This window comes from Artemia sp. Qi Xiang Cuo, chromosome 16, assembly GCF_049724085.1.
Source record: "Artemia sp. Qi Xiang Cuo chromosome 16, ASM4972408v1, whole genome shotgun sequence".
Classification (NCBI taxonomy): domain Eukaryota; kingdom Metazoa; phylum Arthropoda; class Branchiopoda; order Anostraca; family Artemiidae; genus Artemia; species Artemia sp. Qi Xiang Cuo.
In genome coordinates, this window is record NC_142809.1 from 7096386 (window position 1) to 7120462 (window position 24077).

The following is a 24077-nucleotide window of genomic DNA, read 5'->3' on the forward strand; positions in this document are numbered from 1 at the left end:
CCAGGTGACTTCTTCCTCCCCATTTGATTCTGCGGTCTCCCATTGCCTTTCCTGTGCTCCTTAAGACAAAGTCCATAAAAATAATCTATATAAAGGGGGACAGAACACAACCCTGCTTAACTCCTGATTTGAAACAAAACCAGCTGCTAACCTCATTCCCTACCTTAACCGAAGCAGTGTTATTCTCGTACATAGGACTTATCACTTTAATGTATTTGTCTGGTATACCATACAAGGATAAAACCTTTACTAAAGCTCTTCTATTAACAGAATCGAACGCTTGCTCATAATCTATTAAACTGAGGGCCAAAGGTGTTTGAAAACTCAGGCACTTCTCAATTATTAGCCTAAGAATGAAAATTTGGTCGACACATCCTCTACCTTTTCTAAAACCGCACTGTTCTTCTCTTAAAACTTTGTCTACGGCATCTCTCAGTCTAAAAAGTATCCTATTACTAAGTCATTTACTACCTACAGAGACCAGAATAAAGCCTGGATAATTACCACACTCACTTTTATCACCTTTCTTATAAAGTGGCTTAATTAAGGTTTTCCTAAAATCATTAGGTACTTCCCCTTTTTCAAAAATAATATTCATAATCTTCAATAACTTATTTCTAACCACAGAGCCACCATATTTAAAAAACTCATTTACCACCCTATCAGCACCTGGAGCCTTATTATTTTTTAATCGTTTTAGTACTGTTGCTAATTCCTCCTCACAAAACAAATCTTCCTTCACATCCAAGGTATCACAAACTTTTTCATTTTCCTCTATATTTTTTCCTGTAACTCTATCTCGGTTAAGCAAGTTCTCAAAATGTTCGGCCGATCGCTCTTTAGTTTTTTCCTTATCGCTAATTGCGACCCCATTCCTATCTTTAACTGGGACAAGTCCGGAGTGACGACTCCCTCTCAATTTATTAATATGCAAGCAAAGTATTTTACTGTTATGCTATCGAGCTGCATCTTTCAGATCCTTACCAATTTTATCCATAGCCTTCACTTCACACTTCTTGAATTCATATTTTAGTAATTTCTCCACTTTTCTTATATTCTTTTTGTATTTATATGAACTATTGTTAAGATAATTCTTGTACAAGCCCTTTCTCCTTTCTATTAAATATAGGGCTCTTTCAATAATATTCCTAGCTGAAGTCCTATCTTACTTCCCTAAGACACCATCAGCAGCTCACAAATTGTTTTCCTAAAATTATTCCATCCATCTTCTACATTATAAAATTTTTAGCTCTTCAGTTTAGTATTAAGCTGCTCCTGGAAAGTTTCTCTCAAATTCTCATCCTGGAGTCTACCAACATCATAACTTCCCGGGAGGTAGTTGCCCTTCCGAAATTTCAGCTTTAAATTATCCCTAGACGCTACTAGATGGTGATCTTTACTTTTAACATCAATAACAGCACTCCTATGTACCCTAGTATCTTGTATTGATCCTGCCAGTCATCGGTTTACTATAACATAATCAATAAGGTTTGCTGTCTTACTATCACGTGAATACCATGTTAACTTATGAGCCATGCCCAAATGACGCCCTGACGCCCATATGACGCGTAATATTTAAATTTTGTTATTCAAATTTTACGTGTATTCACTTGAGGGAAGTTTAAAAGGATATTGTACAAGGAACTACTAATGGATACCCGTCAAAGGGGTATTTGTAAGACATAAATTGATTGCAAAGCGTCATTTCTCATTGCGTTTATAATATTTAAACTGTTGTTTTTTGGGGTTTAGGGGGGGGGGGGTACCTAGGTTAGGTTAACCTCGGTTAGGTTACGTATTTAATATATGCTATGCTTTAACCCCCACCCCCTAATGTGCAAATATATTGCCCAAATTTGTTTCTGAACTATTATATATTCATCCTATTTTACTACATTTCATTAGCATTAACCAAACTTGACAGCGGTTGTGTACCATAAAATGCACAAGTACCGAAAAAATTTTATGATTTATCAGAAATTTGCGTTCCAACTACAATAAAAAATAACAGTCCCAAGAGCCCCCCCCCCCATTCTGCCACAAAAGGCAATTTTTAAGGAATTAATTTTTTATAGCGACCCCCCTTCCAAAAGTGAACAATTACATAAAACTATGTACTTTTTGGTTATGGATAAGAGAGATGCATTCAGTCCACAGTTTTTGTAATAATAATTAGCAAACTTTTGGCTAAATCTTGGTGTTTAAGGCTACTAGTACTACTGCTAACAATTCCCCCCAGCACCAAGTCACCTGAGGCCAACACAGCTAAGCACGCTCCTCTTCCATCCCAATCTATTCAAAGCCTCCCTATTTACAACCTCCCAGTAAGTTCCCATTTCCTTTACATCTTTATTCATGACATCCTCCCACCCCGGACCAGGAGGACCTGTTTCCCGTTTAGCCCTAGACGGTTGGCCGAAAAGAAAAATCTTCGGCAATTTATCGTCCTTCATCCGCAAAACGTGCCCTAACCATCTCAACCTTTATTTCATTATAGCCCTAGAAAGCGGGATTGAACCACATTTTCCGTACAGCCTACTGGTTGGTTTGCCGAAAAGAACAATCTTCGGCAATCTGTCATCCTTCCTCCGCACAACGTGCCATAGCCACCTCAACCTTTCTTTGATTATAGCCCTAGAGAGCGGTATTGAACCACATTTTACGTACAGTCTAGTGTTTGAAATACGGTCAGTCAGCCGGGTACCCAGAACAATCCTTAAGCAATTTCTCTGGAAAACATCTAGTAAATCTTCATCCGCTTTTCGGAGCGCCCATGCTTCAGAGCCATATTTAACCACTGTCATCACTGTAGCTTCTAATATTCTAATCTTGGTTTGCAGACTTTCTTCCAAACTTAAACACCCTGAGTCTTGGCTATTCTACTTTTAACATCTTCACTGCTCCCACTGTCTTTACTAATAATACTACCAAGGTAAGTGAAGCTGCCCACCTGATCATTCTTTTCATTACCCAACGTCACCTTTTCATCTTCACTTATTCCTAGCCTTAGTGACTTAGTTTTCTCATTTTTTTTTTTTTTTAATTTTAGTTTAAGGCTCGTCAAAAAATATAAATTTTTCAGGAAATTTTTCAAAAGCATTTTTCAAAGGTTTCAATAGAAAACATGATGGAAAACAAATGAAATAAAAGAAAGCGATTATGTAACCATATGGGAAAAAAGATAACAGAAGTAACGTCCTTGACATAGGGATCATTCAAGAAATAATTGAGGAACAAAGGTTGTCCTGTAATTGTGCCAAAATTTAAAAATTGAAAATGTTTTTCAATTTGAATCTAATGAAAATGTTTATTTATTTTTTCTCCTATAAAAACAAGGGAAATTTTTACACAGATAAAACCAATAAGACACGTGCGGAGGATTTATTATGAAGGAGAATTGGGTAAATTTTGGCCAAGGGTAGAAAATCAGGGGATTATATCAAAACCATAGGAAATTATAGAAAAGCTTAAACATCATGAGCTGGGCTCTATGGTTTCGGGGAATAATAAGTTAAAAAGAAAAACTACTCGTGGCACAAACTTGAGCCAAACTTGGCAAAACATTGAAACAATGATATGAAAAAAAATGATGTACTGCTATTTTTCCCCGAATTAAAGGACTTCTTCAGCACCTAATTCGAGGAAAAGAAAAAAGCTTTGTAAAAACAAAAGCAACCAGCAAAAACTAGTTTTTTTTGTATAGTAGCCTACCAGGGGAAAAGATTAGGTCCATTTCATTGATAATAAGGAGCAATTTTCCTTTATGTTATTTTCAAAAATTTAAATTATCGTAAAGTCAAAATAACCTCTCCACAATTCAGCAGCGCTTTTTGTACATTTTCTCTACTTACACTTAGTATATTTCATGAAGTTAATACGAAGGAAACGGAAGATCTATCTACATAATCTTTTAGACCCCAATGTCTTTCGACAAAAAAAAAATATATATATATATATATATATATATATATATATATATATATATATATATATATATATATATATATATATATATATATATATATATATATATATATATATATATATATATATATATATATATATATATATATATATATATATATATATATATATATACAATATACATGTATTGTAAGCAAGCAAGGATGGCAGAATAAAGATACTCCTAAGCCATTGCTGGCACATACGGCGCCGAATCAACATTTCAGTAGCTGGGTCTTTTTTTCAGGGACAAGTAGCAAGACTGTCGCCCCACCTTGCTGCGGCGGGGATCGAACCCTAGTGCTCCGCATTGGCAAGCGGAGCATCAATCCACAGTGCTAACACAGCGTTATTAATAAAACATAATATAACATTATATATGTAATGTAATATTTGTTGCGTTTTTGTTTTGTATTATTTAAAGCTGTGTTTTGCTCCTCAAGATTTGTTTGCAGACTGTATTGTGTGTTGCTATTGCCAGCATGCTTTTTGCAAAAAATCTTATCTATATATATACTCAATTATTTAAGACACTTTTAATTAAAACATTAATTAAGACATTATTAATTATATCTACGAAAAACTACGATGCTTCTCAGTGTTAGCTCAAAAAAAGAAAAAAAATACGATTCATTTTTAACCGGAACAGATTTCGTGGCAATGACCTTTATAAGCGTTTGGAAGTAAAAACTAAACGCTTCATGGCTATATAAACAATTAAACATGATTGTACGACATCATCACTGAAAAAGTAGAATCAACACATCCATCAAAGTATGTTTACAGCATTTCACACCTCAATTCACACGTGTTGCTCAATTGTTACAACTGAATCGTAACTTCGCTTAATTATCTTTATTGCCTTGTTTTTGCAATTAGAAGAAAATGGTTTCTTCAAAGCCTTACGGAAGAAAGCCATTTCAAAATTTCGTTCAAAAACAATTAAATACAGGGTATGATATATATATATATATATATATATATATATATATATATATATATATATATATATATATATATATATATATATATATATATATATATATATATATATATATATATATATATATATATATATATATATATATATATATATAATAATATATAATATATATATATATATATATATATATATATATATATATATATATAATATATATATATATATATATATATATATATATATATATATATATATATATATATATATATATATATATATATATATATATATATATATATATATATATATATATATATATATTACAGGTTTGAACGCAACCAGTTATATAATGTCCGTAGGTAGGCTCAAAAATAAAAATTTGCAATCATTACAAATGATGATTCGATATTTGACAAGGGATCACAACATTTCTAAAACATTAAAAAAGAAAACCACAAATTTGAAGCTTAGTAGAAACTGTTGTTAGAAAAACATTTTTACCGAATTTCTTTTCTATAAATATAAGCAATGTCTTTTAAGACATGAAAAAAGTTGTTAGAAATCGCACTTGCTTTAATAATCAAATATCTTTTAAAAGAGTGCGGTATGAAGAGACAGCAAATTGTCTCAAATTGTGTGCGGGCAGAAGACAAGCGATAACGAGAATCCATATATAGAAGCCTGCCTCGTGCCGAGACCCGGCGGCGAAGCCGCCAGGATCCTGGTAATATCCCGAGAACCTTCCAAAGGTTTTAATGATGCGTCGCATATTTTGGTGTGTGGTGTTTGGGTCCGGTGACTCGACCACACTGTCTATCGTATGTTTGTCAGCTTTATAAACAGTTACGATGATATCTGCATCGCTTAGTCCAGTGCATGTAACAAGATCTTTGTCGAAGCTTACTCATCCAATATAGGGATGAGTTACCTACAACAATAACCACAACACAGTTCTCTCAGACTCTTTTTTTCTCCTCTTGACCTGGTCAAATATGCGTCTCTTGAAAGATTACTTGATTATTATTATTATTAATACTTTTTTTTGTTCCAAAACGGTCTGACAAACAACTCGTTTCCTATAAAGAACTTTAAAGCCGCTCATGATATCTTATTCTATCGGCATCCGCTTTCAATCAGAATTTGGGAGATATAGACTTTGAAGTTTTGGAAATCCTCTTTTAATGTACAATTGTGTACGAACATAAGGACACACTTTTTCTGTGACTTCATCTTTTTGCCGAGAATGGAAAGCCATTTTCTGGAAATACCCTGATATCAGCAAAGATCTTACTATTTAGCGGTCGGAGCTTGAGCTCATAGACTAAGTTTTTCCAGACTTTTCTTAGTAAAAACATTAGTATTGCGTATACAAGCACCGGGTGCAGTAATTTCGTGCTCCAAGCTCCAAGCACTTGGCACGTAAAACTTGTTTTAAATGACTGAAAGTGGGCACCCGCTAATTTACTTCGTTTAAAAACGGATGGCTTTTTTTCTTTTGTGTGTTGTTTTTGTCTTTTTCTAAGAACGCCACGCGTGCAGCACAGTTCCGCCAAACTTGGCACGTAAAATTTGCTTTAAATGACTGAAAGTGGGCGCCCCGCTAATTTGCTCCGTTTAAAAAAAAGGGGACAAAATGAAGTGAATAAAACATGAAATGACGCTAAAAGGAGCAGAATTGTTACGGAAATGATCTCTCTTTATTCTAGATTTTGGAACAACTCCGTGGAGCAGCCCACAATTTCGATATTTTCAAGCATGCCTGTTTTAAAGTAATAAAAAAAAAAATAACAGGTTATAAATTCTTAGTAGCAATGATAACTTGCTTAGTTCGAAATAAAAGGGGACAAAACGAGGTGAACAAGATACGGGATGAAGCCCGTAATTCATGTTTAAAATAAAAATATCAAATAGACACAACTGAAATTTCATGAAGTTATTTTTTTATTTTTTTCAGATTTTTAAAATGAGAATGTTAAGATCCCTGCAATAGCAACTTACTCTGTTAAAAAAGAGGGGATGGCTATGAAAATGGTCTCACCCTCTACTCTAGATTCTGGAACTGGAGCAGCCCACAATTTAGATTTTTTTTTTTTTAGCATATATTTTAAAGTAATAAAAAGATAAAAAGAAAAGCACTAACCGGTTCTAAGTTCTTAGCAGCGATGATAACTTGCTCAGTTCGAAAAAAGGGGGCAAAATTGCTATCGAAGTAGTCTTTCTCTACTCTAGAACGGCTTTCCGGTGCAGCCCATAATTCCACTGGATCAATAGTTACTTTCACGTAAACAACGCAACAAGAAAGGCCAACTGATAACACAACACCAATAATCAATACGAATACGGCATATCTTGCACAAACTGAAAAATCAATTAAGGTTTAACTCTACAAATCAGCTGCAGATATTTAAAAGGCGGAAAAAAACATATTAAAACATGTAAATTTTAGAGTATAGTTTTAGTTTTAGTTTTGCATCAAATATAAGGCCAAAATAATTATGATATAAAAAGCTCAATTCTATAATCATGCAATCTGAGTTTATTTGCCCATAGCCATTGGGTAATATAGGCCCTTATTTTTCAATTCTTAAGATGCGTTCCAAGATCAATAGTTACACTTTAGCGCACTCAACGCAACAAGACAGAGAAACCGATGACATTGCGCCAAAAATCGGCACGACACACCATATGTTGCATAAACTGAAAAAGTAATAGAAGCTCAATACTAAATAACAGCGGCAGTAATTCAAAAAACGCTATGTTACAACACATAGTTTTTACAGGATCACGAAAAACTGCTTTTGCTGGTTTTTTTTACTGTTATTAACGGCAGTTTTTTGCCATTTTTACATCAAAGATAGGTCAAAAATAATTTTGGTATAAAAAGCTTCTTTTTTAAATTATTATATTTCAGATCCTTTGCACCTCACCCTTTGATAACATAGGCCCTTCTTTTTTCATTCTTATGATACTTTTAAGAAAGGGTATTAAAACGTCTGAGACTAGAAATTGAACTTCAGCCATTTAGACTCTGCATGTTTAAAACCCTTATCCACCGAATTTCAGCTGCTTGGAATAGAAGAAACCGGGTTGAAGAAACCCGCCCCTTCGTTTGCAATTATTGTCCTACTCTAAGAAGAGTCAGTGTTGGCTTGAAACCAAATTATCTCGTCTTTGTTTAGAGCCGTATTATTTTTATAGTCCAATTATTTAGCACCATATTCTTTTTATGTTTTTTTTATTATCATTCAGCTACGTGATATCGTTTTGCACCGTACAGTGTAATGTCATTATCTTACTTTTAGTGACACCTTTTGTTGATGAATGCAAATCTTTATGGTTGGGTCCTTTCCAGAGCTGGCAGGATTACGGTTTTTTCCAATTCTGAGTTCCGGTGTTGACAACAGCGTTGCCAACGCGGTATAACTGTATCGTTTTTATTACAATTTAGAGATCCTGGTACAATGCGGTACATTTGGAAATTTGTGGTACAATACAAGTTTTCAGGCACATTTTGGTTATAATTGCGCCTTTCTGGCTCGGATATCTGGTCAAGTTTTAGTTTATCCAAAATTTTGTCTTGGTTACCACAAATTTTTAACATGCTGTCCAGGTGGCAGAAACTAATCTCTTGTGGTACAATTTCAGTCGCAAAACTGGTATGATTGATTTTAAAGCGTTGGCAACTCTGCTTGGAAGGATAAGCTTTTTTCAAACAATTTTTATGTTTTGAAACATTGACATTAGATACATAAAAAAAAATCAAGTCCTTTCGAATTTTACTTAATTTCGACACTAAGTAACTAAATAAATTAATACTTATGTGGGATTAAGATAAGATACATTTATTTTTGTCTACATATAAATATATAAATAGGAAACGGAATAAATAAATGAAAAAGACAAATTCCACTTCTACAACTGAAACATAGAAATCAAAATTATTCCCAACAACACATATAATATCAAAAGGCAGAATATAAAACATGAAATATAGATTTCTTCTGGAAGCATAGCTCCTATGTACAGCCACGACAACCAGCTAATCAGAAACTGAATATTTTTCTTGATTAAAAATCCAAAAATACAACCAGTAACTCAACTGAATAAGTAAATACTGGTAAAACTCTCAGCGAACCTTGAGTAAAACTCTCAGCGAACCAGCAAAGTACTCCAACTGAATTAAAGAGCAAAGTACTCCAACTGAATTAAAGAGCAAAGTACTCCAACTGAATTAAAGAGCAAAGTACTCCAACTGAATTAAAGAGCAAAGTACTAAGTTAAAAACGTGCAGCAATTACTTAAGGCTAAGAGTTGGCCATCGCATTTAAAAGTTGTCTTACATTTATGTAATTTGTTTTATCCTTTGAATTTTTTTAACATCGAAAATAAAAGGATCATGGATTATCCTAAGGCTTTAGAAGCCAAACTTTGGAGTCCAACTTTGGCGTCTGAAATTTTAGAAGTCAGAGGGATACCATCGAAAATAAGAGTCGGTGTCTATTATCTTAAGACTTATTCCACAGTTTTTTAGATAGGAGCTTAGAACCTTCTACATTAGGGTTCTCTGATACGCTGAATCTGATGGTGTAATTTTCACTAAGATCACTTAGCTGTTTGGAGGCGTTTCCTCTCTTTTTCAAAGTTCAGTCAAGTTTTCTCAGACTCGTAGCTTTTGATGGGTAACATTAAACTTATTAAATTCTACATATCTTGAATCAGCATAAAAAGCAAATTCTTTTGATGCATCTATTGTTATCAAAATCTTGGTTTTTAGAGTTGCGGTTACTATGGGCCGAATCACTCCTTACTCACAGTTCATTAACATGAATTGTGTGATACGTATCAAACGCGTCAAAAGCATAAAATATGCATGAAATGTATTAATACAAGATTATCTCGATGCATAAATTAATGCTGAAGATTGCAACTATCATTTTTTTTTATTAAAAATGCATCATTTCTTAGGAATGAATATAAAAGCTGAAAAAAAATTGGTTTACCTTCACCCCAAGAAGCAAAGATGGTTTCAAAAAACTTTTCCAAATTTGCACCAAGCTTCTCTCTGAAAGTTATATCTTCATCAGCAGTAACGCTTGAACTTGAAGAAACTGTGTGATGAAGAACAGCGTGGGGCTCATTTACAACTAAAAACAGATAGATCAAAACAATCCACGAACAAAATCATATGTTTAAAGAAGAAATAAATGCAATACTATCAGGTTAGGCCGTATAAAAGGGGGGGGGGAGGGGTATCGGGTTGCCTCCCCGTAATTTTTTTCCAACTTGTAAAAAAGTAACAAAAATCGTATAAACCAATTTTTTCCGTGCTTTGTAATTTTTTGTCTCTTCCCCTCCCCGAGCAAAAATCCTGGATACGCCCTTGCTATTAGGAGAGGACGCCAAATTGTTGGCAATCCAAAATTTCGAGAGATATAAGAGAAAAAAGCGCGTATAATTCCCGATACTACTATAAAAAAGTGTGAAATATGAAAAAAAGGTGATAACTGAAAGTGAAAAAAGCAGAGACAAACAACAAGTGACAAAGATCTTCCACTGAGACATAGAAAAACCACGACTAAATTAATTTACGCAAAACATGATATTTTTCAGTGGCTCCAAAATTGCCACCAAAGGTGCCTCAAGAAAGAAAGAAAGAAAGAAAAAAAAAGTATATATATAATTATTTAAAACAATTACAAACGGAATACTAGAGGTTTATTTACATGCAGACAATGTTATCTCGTAAAATGGAAAGACATCCCCAAGTGAAATTTACGCATCCCCTATCACCAGCGATGTAGCTAGGCTTTTCAGCACGTTCAAGAAGACGATATCATTAATCATAATTAATTTGTTGTTGTTATTTGCGTTCCAAAGCATCAGATAATAAAAACACTTGGTCAACTTTTTGTATTATAATTACATAAATAAACTAAAATATAATACTTTTTTCCTTATTGTAAGGGGTTGAATTTGTCAAGTATTTTACATTGATGGTAATAACAAAGTAATTAATCATAATTAATGCAGATCCGCTTCTGGAAGTTGTCTTTCCAGCTTTTTCAACAGTTGTCTTTCGCTCTTATGCAGGAAAATTACCTCAGGGATTTTTTTGTACTGTTACCCTTTACGCGTTACCCGTTACTTCCACACTGTTACCCGTTACCCGTTACTTCCTTACGTAATACATTCCTTCCAAAAATCTATTCCAGGTAAGACATTATTCAGGGAATGCAGTACCTTAAAGGACCACCCTCTACACCCTATTACCCGTTACTTACAGACTGTTACCCGTTACTTCCTTACGTAATACATTCCTTCCAAAAATCTATTCCAGGTAAGACATTATTCAGGGAATGCAGTACCTTAGAGGATCACCCTATTACCCGTTGCTTCCAGACTGTTACCCGTTACTTCCTTACGTAATACATTCCTTCCAAAAATCTATTCCAGGAAAGACATTATTCAGGGAATGCAGTACCTTAAAGGATCACCCTATACACCCTATTACCCGTTACTTCCAGACTGTTACCCGTTACCCGTTACTTCCTTATGTAATACATTCATCCCAAAAATCTATTCCAGGTAAGACATTATTCAGGGAATGCAGAACCTTAAAGGATCACCCTATACACCCTATTACCCGTTACTTCCAGACTGTTACCCGTTACTTCCTTACGTAATACATTCCTTCCAAAAATCTATTCCAGGTAAGACATTAATCAGGGAATGCAGTAACTTAGAGGATCACCCTATCTCGTCCGTGTAGCCTTTTTTTAAATTATGATAAATTGCAAAATTTGGATAAGAGATCCGTAGAGACGACAAAAAAAACAACTAAAAGCCAACACCTATTTTCCCAGAAATCATAGAAAAACCATTTAACTTCTCGCGTTTTGTGCCGGAGATAGAGACATACAATTTTAACGAGACTTGCATCATCATAAAGTGTGAAGTTTGACGGTTGGGAGTTCGCTGTGTTGTCCCCCGCATTGATTGACAAGCTTGCCGACAAAAGGGACACAAAATTACACTGCCTTTTCAGTCTTAACAGTGAAATCGAAAATTTTCGACAGCTCTCGATGATAGTCATTCCCTTGGAAACATTCGAAAATGGGTCCTTTATCTTTGTGACGGTTAGCCGACGCGGAGACTCGCAAAATGGTCTTAAGGTCCCACATCCTCTTATGTTTTTCAATTTATTTTTATTTAGTTTAAACGTATGCATTCAATAATTCACTTTAATTTTTACTTTGCACCAGCAACAGAACAGAAAATAAAATAAAAGAACTTTAACACAATCTATGAAAAAAAATGATGCAACACAAAGATATTACATATGGTTGAAACATGCAAGCTGGGGATTTCTCAAAGCACTAATGGGCGTTGAACTTACCCAGATTTGAAAACTGAATGTATAAACTAATAAACGTGGATGAATGTTTTTAATTGAGAAAGTACCTCACAAAATTTCAACATTACTAAAAAATTTTTGCGTAGTTTCAACATATGTCGAAATTGTGCGTGGTTACGACATATCTTTAATTTTGATCGAAAACTTTTCAATTAAAATACTACAAGTCAAGCAATTTATGTTCGGAAATTAGGATCTGAAAGCCTAAACAAAATTTGAAAGCCCAAATAAACAAACGCATGCACACAACACCCAACGACATCTATTTATTATTATCAACCTACACTGATTCAAGCTGTCGGATTCAGACAGAATTTGGGTGGCATCGTCATCTTCCGGTGCAACACGGTTACCGACACCAGCCAAACGGCGTATAGATATAAAACCAACACCATTTCCGTGAAAGATTGGAACACCTGTATTAAGCAATCAAGTGATAATGTCAAATAGCCAAAGCCAAAATAGATACAAGAAATAAGCACTTGAGAATAGCAAGAAAGAGAGAAAATAAATGATATATATTAATCAGACTAAGATATGTCCCAAATACCAATATATATATATATATATATATATATATATATATATATATATATATATATATATATATATATATATATATATATATATATATATATATATATATATATATATATATATATATATATATATATATATATATATATATATATATATAATAACTAAAAAGTTGAGAAAAACAAAAGGGAGAACAAGCGAAAGACAGAGAGAACAAGAGAAAGACAGAGAGAGAAGAGAGAGAGAGAGAGAGAGAGAGAGAGAGAGAGAGAGAGAGAGAGAGAGAGAGAGAGAGAGAGAGAGAGAGAGAGAGAGAGAGAGAGAGAGAGAGAAGCTAGCAGCCTGTCTTTAGTCACCTGTTCATATTACAGGATTTCATCCCGTTTCAACCATGCGAAGAAACTGAATCAGAAATATAAAACAGAAATCAAGGAGACCAGATTTCATTAACCTACATGAGATACGTGAAGTTTTTACACTACCTTCCCCCAACAAATGTAAAATCTATACATTATTCAAACGCGTCTATGTTCTATTTTCAATAAGCCTACTAAAATCAGAGGCAGTTTCAGGGGGGACAGAGGGGGTACTTGCCCCGGGCGCAGTAATTTTAGTTGCGCAAAATTTTACATAAATAATCTAAAATTTATAAGCATTAGGTAAGTTTTGAAATTGTATTTTTATTAAAAAAAAGTAGAGGGTGCAGTTGGCAGTACGTATAAGCCAATTGAACCCGAAATTTTGATTTTTCTTATATCTTTTCCTATACAAAGTAAGAAGAGTCAGATTTAAATAAATGAAAAATTTTGTTAAGAAATAATTATTTTGTTAATACTTATAAATGTTGTTGAAATTAGGCCTGACATTTTTCGAGACGGGGGGGGGGGGGGGTCGCTAATCAAGATTTTTCCCCGGGCACGAGATGGCAGAACCGCCACTAACTAAAATCTAAGGGCGGAGCCGCCACTAACTCAAATCTAAGGGGGGGAACTGATTCTCACGTCCCAGACACAATTAGGCCTACTAGAAATTATTTTTCTGAGATAAAAGTGTTTCCACATAGACGAGTAATAAGAAATAAAATTTCGTCCGTCTGCAATTGCCGGTCCATGTTGGTAAAATAATTGGCTAATAAGAGAGTGATTTGTAAGTAATTCTTAATAGAATTGACATACAAAATGTATTTTCTTAAGGATTTTTGTTCAATAATTGTTCATCATGAAAGAAAATTTATCCTTCTTCCTAATTTAAAATACATCATGAAAGGATTCTGCTTAGCTACGGTGCCAGAGTAATAGCCTTATGGCCTACAGCCCATTAGAGCATAAAGTAGCTCGAGGCTTACCATCCAGTGAGGTCTTCCCGCTCCATTTAAAGATGCCCAGTTCTTATATTCTCCCAAGCTATTTCCAAAAAGCATATCTTATGGTAATCAATTTATATTATCAATCTGTAAACTAGATTAGAATATTGGAAGCCAAGGTAATGACCACGGTCATGGAATGTTCCAGAACATGGGCTCTTCGAAAAGCTGGGAAGATTTGTTAAATGTTTTCCAATGGGATTGTCTGAAAGTAGCCTTAGGTATTGGTTTCACTGATCATATATAAAACAATAAGCTGTACAATATATTTAGTTCGATCCCGTTTTCTAGGGCTGTGATGAAAGAATGGTTGAGATGGCTAGGTCACGTTTTAGGGATGATGGATGATAGATTCGCCACCCATCTAGTATTAAATGTAAAGCATGGGGTCCCTCCAAACGGGGTAGGAAGAGATAATAATGAAGGATTTAAACGATACTGAACTTCATGGGAGGAGTAGAGAGTCGAGAAAGAGTGTGCGCAGATAAGTTGTCACCAAAGAAATTGGAGGGCAGCTTGGCCCCCTCCCAAGCTTATTTTTTTCCCGAAGTCACCCAATCAAAATTTTGAGATAGCCATTTTGTTCAGCCTAGTCTAAAATCTAATAAATATGTCTTTGAGGATGACTTAATCCCGCACAGTTCCCGGGGGAAGGGCTGCAAGTTATGAACTTTGCCCATTGTTTACATATAGTATTGGTTAATCGGAAGTATCCAGACGTTTTCCGGAGGGATCTTTTCTCGGGAGGGGGGGCGGAGGAGGGCGGGTTACGGGGGAGGATTTTTCTATGGAGGATGTTTTCTTGGGGGAAGGAAGGAACATTTCTATGAAAGGGGCGCCGGATTTCCCAGCATTATTTAAAAAACAGTCACAAATTAAATAAAAAAAACAAGTTTTTCAACTGAAAGTAAGAAGCAACATTAAAAAATCAAAACGAACAGAAATTATTACGTATAGGAGGGGGTTCGCACCCTAGTCAATACCTCACTCTTTACGCTAAAGTTTTTTTTAGTGCTTTCAAATAGCCTTTGTGATTCAGGGGTTTGTGATTTGAACAAAATTCGAACTTTAGCGTAAAGCGTGAGGTATTGACTAGGGGGTGAACTCCCTAATATACGTAATAAAAACTACGAATATAGAAGTTCGTTACGTAAGTTAATTCGTAAGTTACGTCAAAACAAAATTTCGAGAAAGCCATTTAGCATAAAAAAAGTAAAATTAATGTGCAAATTTCGTTTTAACTATTCATGTACGGTGAGCCAAAATCAAAGCTGTATTAATTCAAAAACGTTCAGAAATTAAATATAAAAAACAAGTTTTTTTTAACTGAAAGTAAGGAGCGAAATTAAAACTTAAAACGAACAGAAATTATTCCGTATATGAAAGGGGTTGTCCCCTCCTAAAAGCCTCGCTCTTTACGGTAAAGTTTTATTTTGTCTCACAACTTTATTTTTTAAAACAATAAAAAACTTTAGCGTAAAGAGCGAGGCGTTGAGTCCCTTTCATATACGAAATAATCTCTGCTCGTTTTAAGTTTTAATGTCGCTCCTTACTTTCAGTTAAAAAAATTTTGTTTTTTCAAATTTAGTTCCGTACCATAGGCTACTTAACGTAGGATTATAAAATCATCTGTGATTGGTCAGCTAAAAATAACCATCCAATCAGAATCAAGTTTGCATTCATACGGACCTTAAGTTAAACCAATATTAATTGGTTTTATTACTACTTACGTCATTTTCTATGTTAATTGGTTAAGTTACGTTGCGTTAGGTGCAACGTTTCACACTTATACAAATCATTTCACACGAAGTTACGGAAAATACATAAAACCAACAAGACCGTCACCTAAATTCATCACAATCACCATAGCTACCTAATCAAAAATTAAAATATGGAATGGCGATGAGGATTTAAGCTCTGATGATTATCTTATGTAATAAAAAGATACTGTGAAATGCTTTCCATAAAAAGTTTATTAATTTATACTCAATATTCATTAATTGCCGAAATCCCGTTTTTTGCAACGACATTGACTTTACCATAACGTAACAAACGTTAACGTAACATAACGTAACAAAGTGCAAAGTAAAATCTACACAGAGCTGTGAAAATTTGCTCCGAAAAATTACATAGTATAACGTTAAGCCTGCCAGCGTGAAAAATTCTACGGTTTAGCGAAACGGTTTTAAGGGGGAAAATTCTACGGTTTTACGGAAAGCAGCATTATATGACCTAGCCAATCTAAAATAGGCATTATTAGGTACAATCCATAGAATTTTTCCCCTTATACCTGATTAAACCATTGAATAATTTATTTCTAAATCTCCTATATAATTTCAAAACATTCCAATTTTCCAGTGGAAAAAGAACAGTTTTCCGTAAAACAAAAGGGTTACAAAGAAAAGAGGTCTACTAGAAAACGAGTAAAAATACAAAAGAAATAACAAAAATATGTCACGAAACTAATATCTCCTAAAATTTTAAGTCCCACTAATCTATGGTAACATAATTACTGAGAAGCTGTCGTCAGGTGAAAATCCAATCTTTTCCACTCAAAATGACTCAACTAAAAAAAAATCAATGCTCTGTGTCCGCGTACCTATAAGTTGTACTACCGTACGTAACGTACAACTGGTTATCGACGATTCAAAGCAAAAAGAGAAAATCAATTGAAAAAAAAAGAATTTTAAACTCCATGAGGAAGGGACTCGGAGCTTGCCCCCTTCCTCCCGCTATCCTGAGTCTTCGTAAATTTATATACTTTTATTAAAATTATTAAATCAAACTTTTTTTTATTATCCCCCCCAAAGGAATATTTTCATTACCCCCCCCCCCCTCCAAAAAATTTCATGTGGATATTGCCTGGTGAGTACGTGATATCATTTTCAACCAATAACGATTCGTTGTCTCTTTTCCCCGCTGTCTGAATTTCTAACGGTTTAAAATAATTAAGTCTAGGTGGACACGTGTGAGGACAAAGTTAAAAGCTACTTAAGGGGTTTTGAAAACTCGACAGTATATTCATTGTTCTTATTAGCACTAATCTTCTCCTTACTTATGTGAAGAAGGGGCATTCTCTTCAAACGCAAAATTATTTCTTTAAATCTTCAAAATGCGGCAAGAGCAATTTGAGTATGAAAAGCTCTATTTCCAAATATTTCTACAAGAAAACAGAATTTTTAACGTATTACGTGGAATAAAGGATGTACAAATCAATACACAGTGCTCATTTAGGACTCAGACAAACACACACGTAGAAGAAGGGCAGGACTGAACCTAACATTTGAAATTTTCCCATTAGACTTATTCGACTTATTTTTTAAATACATGTTTGGCAGAGTGTCTGCATTCACTATTTACAACCCTTATCTCTTGGGGACATGATTTGTCGTTTATTGAATATGGTGATGATTATGATGAATATGGTGAAAATATTTTAATCCCTTTCTATGTATATTTAAAGATAGAGGCCTTTCTATTAGTGTTGAAAATATCAATATTTCCCATCGATGATAATAGCCTAGCTGAACTAATTTACAACAAGAGTATTTCATTTCTGTTTTCGATACCGTTGTTGATATGGGGTTACATCATTGCGCAATTTTCAAAAAAAAAACTTAGAAACTTATTTGGTTCAATAACACGGTTGTGTGGTATATATCAACGTGATATTCAAGGTTTTCTATTTAACGCAGTTACCCCTCCCCCCCCCCCATGAATCTATCCTCCCCTTCTTTTTCGAGATTTTAAAATCCACGATTTTCCTTTCATTGCTATTTTAAACATTGTAAATTTTCACTTCGTTTTCCAAAACCAAGACCATAAAGCAAAGTCCATGGACTTATAGCCATCATGTCTTTTTAATTGTTTCTGTTGTTTCGGTTGACAGCCTAAAAGTCCAGTTTTTCCAAGGTTTTTAAACAATTGGATTTTATTTCCTTTTCTTTCAAACCTGATTTCAAAGAGATGCGTATCAAGGTACTATACACCCGCACAATAATCACAAGCGTCACGAAATAAACACGTGCCAAGACGAAATTACACAAGACCCGTGGCTATGATCATACCAGAGTAGTACCCTCTCTTCATTCTGGCTTTTACGCATTTAAAAAAAAAAAAAACACGTGCCAAGACAAAATTACACAAGACCCGTGGCTATCATCATACCATAGAGTAGTACCCTCTCTTCACTCTGGCTTTTATGCATTTTAAACGATTTTTTCTTTTATAACGTTAATAAATCCAGAATTGCTTAGACTTTCAAGAATGAATATCAATATATATTAAACCGTCCACTTACATCCTTTAATTCCTTTCCGTAATCTTGTTTATTATGGTGATTTTCTTTCTTTTTTTTTTATATTATGACAAATAAAAACACACAGCTCGAAATAAAAATTGTTTTTAGTAAAGCACAAATGACGTTCTGGTATTTGAAAGGTATAGAGGGCGTTAGCCCCACTCCTGTTTGTGTCATGTTCGTTTTAATTTTGAACTGATTATATATTGAAATTTCTATTCGTTTGGGGTTCCATTTGTTTATTGATAGTGATTTATGTTCGTTTTACACTTGTATTATTATTTGACTTATTATTTGAATTATTGAATTATTATTTCACTTTATTTCACTTTTTCATTATTAGATTTATTCATTTATTTCATTATTCAAGAATATTATTCCACTTTATTTAAGCTCGTCTTTGGTTTAATGTTGGTTTAATTCATTTTCATTATCTCATTTTCGCTTTTTCATTATTTCATTTATTCATTTATTTCAGTATTCAAGAATATTATTTCACTTTATATCTGCTCGTCTTTGGTTTAATTCATTTTAATTATCTCATTTTCACTTTTTCATTATTTCATTTATTCATTTATTTCATTATTCAAGAATACTATTTCACTTTATATCTGCTCGTCTTCAGTTTAATGTAGCACTAACTTTTCTTCCAAAAAGTTCTTCTGCGGAGCTTTGTTTCTAATTAACTTATTTTAATTAATTTTTTTTACCCCTGATCAGTTACCCCTATTCTACGGGCGTATACACGGATCAGTTTTGAGTGAGGAGGATTTATAAAATGTAAAATCACATACCTCTCTGTCTTGTGATGAGGAAATAATAGCTAATGACCAAGAAGGATGTGCAAAAGGTCGCAGAAATGATGATTAAGATGAAGGCATACCCATCAAGACACCCAACTTTCCAGGGTAAAGGGATTGGTGGTAAAGGAGGAGGCACTGGGCAAGACGCTTCACAGTCAACGCATGAACAAGCAGAAGCTTCTTCCTAAATATAAAGCAAATAATGTTCGCCTGTGTACACATCAGATAAACACCATTATATTTTATGAGATTCCGAAATTCATAAACTTAATAAAATACAATTTGTATCCAACTGATCAGAAATCATAAAAACTGAACAGAAATGTAGCAAACTGAATAGAAAACTAAAAGCTAAGACGGAAATTCAAATAGCAAAAACAAGCTCAAAAATAATAACGTAAAAAACAAACTTGCTAATTAAAAACGTATAAAACTATAAATCCAATCAAGAAAAAAATGGAAGAATAAACAGAAAGGTCAAATCGAAGCCAAGATAAAAAAAAATGGAAGAATAAATAGAAAGGTCAAATCGAAGCCAAGAAAAAAAAAAGGAAAAGCTAAATATAGGAACAGAATACTGACACGTAATTAGCAAGAAACAAAACACTGAAGGATCTAAAGAACCAAGGACATCGAAACAAAAACATTTTTGCTCCTAGACTGATCTTAGGTCTATTCATTCCTGAGAACCCCAAATTTCTAAGAATTTCTTTTGGTTGTTTCAAAATTATTAGGTTTCTAGGGCAGTACTATGTTTTCGTCAGTATTGCCGCGTTGAATCATGAAAATATAAAGGCAAAACTAATTAGTTAAATTTGACAACGTATTTTTCCGCAAAAAGACAACGGCTCCCAAAAATAGCTATATTTTCAAAGGAAAGCTCCATTATTAAGCTGTTTGGTGTCATATGTTGTTAGCTTATTTTTTTTTTCATTACTGATTTTTCGTCCATTTTTTTTTTTTAATTTGGCACCCACCTCTATCAAAAACTACATACGGAAGTCTTCTTCGTTAAAAATTGGACCCCCAAAATTTTCTTTAAATATTCTTCAAAATTTAAAAATTTTCTTTAAAACATACATGATTGTGTAAATCTCTACTAAACCATGCGGCAATTTTGTTTTTAACCTTTTAACACGCTGACTTATTTTTTTCTTATCAATCTCATTATATTTGTTATGCTTACCTTATTATAATTGTTATATATTCATTAACCTTATTATACTTGTTTTTGGTTTTGTTTTTGAGTGTTTAATGACTCAGAAGTGCGAATGTGGTCCATCTTCTGTCATTTTTGGAAATAAATCTTGTTTTCACTGTCCTTGGTACGCTAAAGAGATAACACCTTTGGGCCTGTGAAATATGGAAGATGAACAGAGGCCGAGACTGCTAGGAAGATTACTCAGAATAAGTATGGATGAAATCGATAATTCCTATAGGCTAAGTGTTTCTATTTCTTTTGTTTATGTCGTTGAAATGTTCATTCCTTTCTTAATAGTTGTTATTATTTTGCTTGTTGCCACAGCCCAGTGGCTTATAACAATAAATGTCAGGTGCAGCACGCAGCCTGTAGCACTACTAACAGCTCTTTGCAGCGCAGAGCCACTTGAGGCCAAAAACAGCATTACAACACCAATGCAACATTTCGGTGACTAGAAACCGATAGTTGGCAAAACCTGTTACGAGTGTTTTTTTTTTATATATATGTGGGTGTTCCTTCGTTTTTTATTTAGTGATTTTAATAGCGTTTGTGTTTTTCGTTCTTCTCTCACTTTTTTCAATATTTTTGTATAAGCTAAGTTTTTTTTCTGTTGATAAAGGCCGGATGTGAAGCTGAAAAATTCGTACTTCAAGTATTATTTATATACAAAAAATTGTTTTGTTTTCCACTGCCTTTTTAACCTGTTCTCCAATATTTTCATTTTAGATGGAAAGGCAGTAAGATCTGAGAAATTATTTTGAAACGGAAAACAAAGTTTCCAACTTCACTGAAAAAGCCTAGTTTGATACAGGCAGAAATATTCGAATTATTTTTATCATTTCTTTTCTTCTTTGCCGTCCTTAGACTCAGGGCTGTACCCATGATTTTTTTTCGGAGGGGGTTTTACTCTAAGGTTTTTTTTTCAGGGGGGGGGGTACACGAAAAAAACACAAAAAACGCATACAGAATGTGTTTATATCCATATTTTTTACGTTTTTACGAGTCAAAAAAACATTTCGGGAGTGGTTCAAACCCCCCTAAACCCCCCCGCGGGGTACGGCCTTGCTTAGACTGACTGCAGGCTGAGATGTGTTGTTGAAAAAGCTACACTATCCGTGTGGTTTAACTGCAATTTTCTTTTCCTGTACTATTTAAAGATAAAAAATCAAATTTAACTTTCAGTTACTCGAGTTTCAGTTTTTTTTTTTTCTTGTACTTAGTTCTCTTAAAAACCGAACTACTCTTCAGGTAAAGCCCACGTAAATTTATTTCAAGTAGGGGGGGGGGGGAGGGCAAAGGGACACATAAGGAGCAAAAAGAGCAAAAACAAATTTTTTTTCTTGTATTTTTCACTGACCTTGGGTCCATCCATTTCCTAAAGTTTTTCTTTTGTTTTTTGTTTCTTTTTCCTGATTATTTCCTTCAGAATTTAAAGTTATTTTTCCTCTTTTCAAAACACCAGCTAAGATGAGTTTTTGGAATAGTAACTTCAAAAGTGAAGATTTTGCAAAATGTAACTTCAACCACCCTCTAACACAGTACTCTACTTGTAACAGGTCAAATACTATCGCTCAGGTCATTAATGTTTCTTGACGTATGATGTGATGTTTATTAACACTAAAAGGCAGAGACGCACACACGGTGATGTAGTGGTGCTAGCCCCCTCCCAATTCTAAATTTTCCTGAATATCTGGGCAATAAAATGATCAATAAAATTCCTTTTGTTATTCCCCTACACCTAAATAAACCCATATATGCCTGATAAAACCCTTAAAAATAAAAAACAAAAAAACATTTAAAGACAAAACATATCCTTGAAACCCAACACAAAAAGCAAATAAGGTAAAATAGTCCCTAATAGTCCCTATATAAATATCCATACCAACCAACCTTCCCTACTTTTTTATCCTACGGCCTATACAATTTCTATAATTCACCATAATTCCCCCTTTCAGACCACCCATTCCCCCATTCAATATTTAACCCATTCCCCCTTTCAGACCACCCCGGAAAAATTTCCTCCCTCACTCCGTTTGATTCCTTTAAAAACAAGAAACGTTTCAAATCCTCCTCCTCATCTGTATGTATTGGGCAAAAATAAGGACCCACCTGAAAAGAGAAAAATGTACTTGAAGACAGATGACATGACCTTGGAGGCTAATCAAAACATCTATTTCGTGAAACTAAAAACTTCATTTTGTGAAATTGAACCCAGAAGAAATTTTGATTGCAAAAGTTAAGTTTCTTCTCGAATTTTAGGCCCGCAATTTTATTATATGTGTAATCAGCGGCGGTTAAAAGGATATTTTACTTACATTAATACGAATGTTCGGCCGCTAAGGGACCCCCGCCCCCCAGATGTTCGGCCACTAAGTGACCCCCCTCCCGATTTGATTTGACGCAGTTTTTAATTACTTTTAAGGAGAAAGAAGGTAATTAATATTCAAGCCAGCGGCCTTTCTCAAAACCCTAGATCCTCCAATTACCACTGATCATATCAATTAACTCTGATTTGTATCAATCACCATTCATAATTACTTTCCTTCTGCCACCGTTTTGAATAAAAAGGGCCTTTTGCCAAAAAAGCAAAAAGAAAACAATGACTTCATGTGGGAGCAGAAGTACAACAGGAATACCCCGAGGATGTTCAAAATCCCGGATTCAGCGATTTTACTTACTAAAGAATATGCTAAGAAAGTTATTGAAATACAATATTTTGAGAAGCAATATAAAACTTTGGGTAGTTTACTTGACACTTCCCGAGGCAATCGTGGCGGATCCTCATAACAACACTCGGTTATATGTGGTAAATTTGATTAATATATATATATATATATATATATATATATATATATATATATATATATATATATATATATATATATATATATATATATATATATATATATATATATATATATATATATATATATATATATAAATATATAAATATATATATATAATCAACGGATTTTGAAACAATTGTTTGGATTAAAATCGAATTGAAAATCAAGTGTTTTGCAGCAGGCATCAAGACATGGCTAATTGTAGAAAAAAAAAAAACAAGACAGATAGTCCAAGTAATTGAGAGGCAAATGTTTAAATGGCACGGGTAAATGGGAGAAACAAGTATGACTCCGTAATTGAATAAGCGCTTGTGTTTTAGTTTTTGGAAAGGCACGCCTGCCTAGAGTCTCAGGCAGGTTGACCAAGAATTTAAAATTGGCATTTAAAAATCAATAGAAAAGAAAAAAACAAAACAAGTACAATTAGAGAGAATAGCGTCGAAGGTACCTTCATCAGTAAACTAGTTGTGGTGCATCTCGCTTCTTTTTTGCACCGTAATAACAAGATTAGCAACTTCATATAGATGTATGCTTAGTAAAACTAAATTTGATACTCAAAAGAAATCAAATCGTTAAGGAAAACAACATAAGAATAATAAAGAGCACACCGGTGGATTAACCTAGAAAAAGTCTATGAAAGCAGTGGACCCGTGGATATATTTTCTAATTTTTAAATAGTAAAAAACACATAAAAACAAACTAATTCG

General features: G+C 33.8%; 1 protein-coding gene across 3 annotated transcripts in view; it reads right to left on the reverse strand.

Moving 5' to 3' along the window:
- Positions 1 to 24077, reverse strand: part of LOC148942518 (NPC intracellular cholesterol transporter 1-like) — a 179094-nt gene that overhangs the window by 81622 nt on the left and 73395 nt on the right. For 2 of the 3 annotated variants that reach the window (XM_089102556.1, XM_089102557.1), the window contains exons 7-10: positions 19315 to 19507; positions 12605 to 12736; positions 9907 to 10050; positions 7047 to 7264 (exon numbers count right to left, since the gene is read on the reverse strand). In XM_089102556.1, coding sequence (XP_088958682.1) covers positions 7047 to 7264; positions 9907 to 10050; positions 12605 to 12736; positions 19315 to 19507 — 687 coding nt within the window. The remainder of the gene's footprint in view (positions 1 to 7046; positions 7265 to 9906; positions 10051 to 12604; positions 12737 to 19314; positions 19508 to 24077) is intronic. The other variant, XM_089102558.1, reaches the window with a different exon arrangement.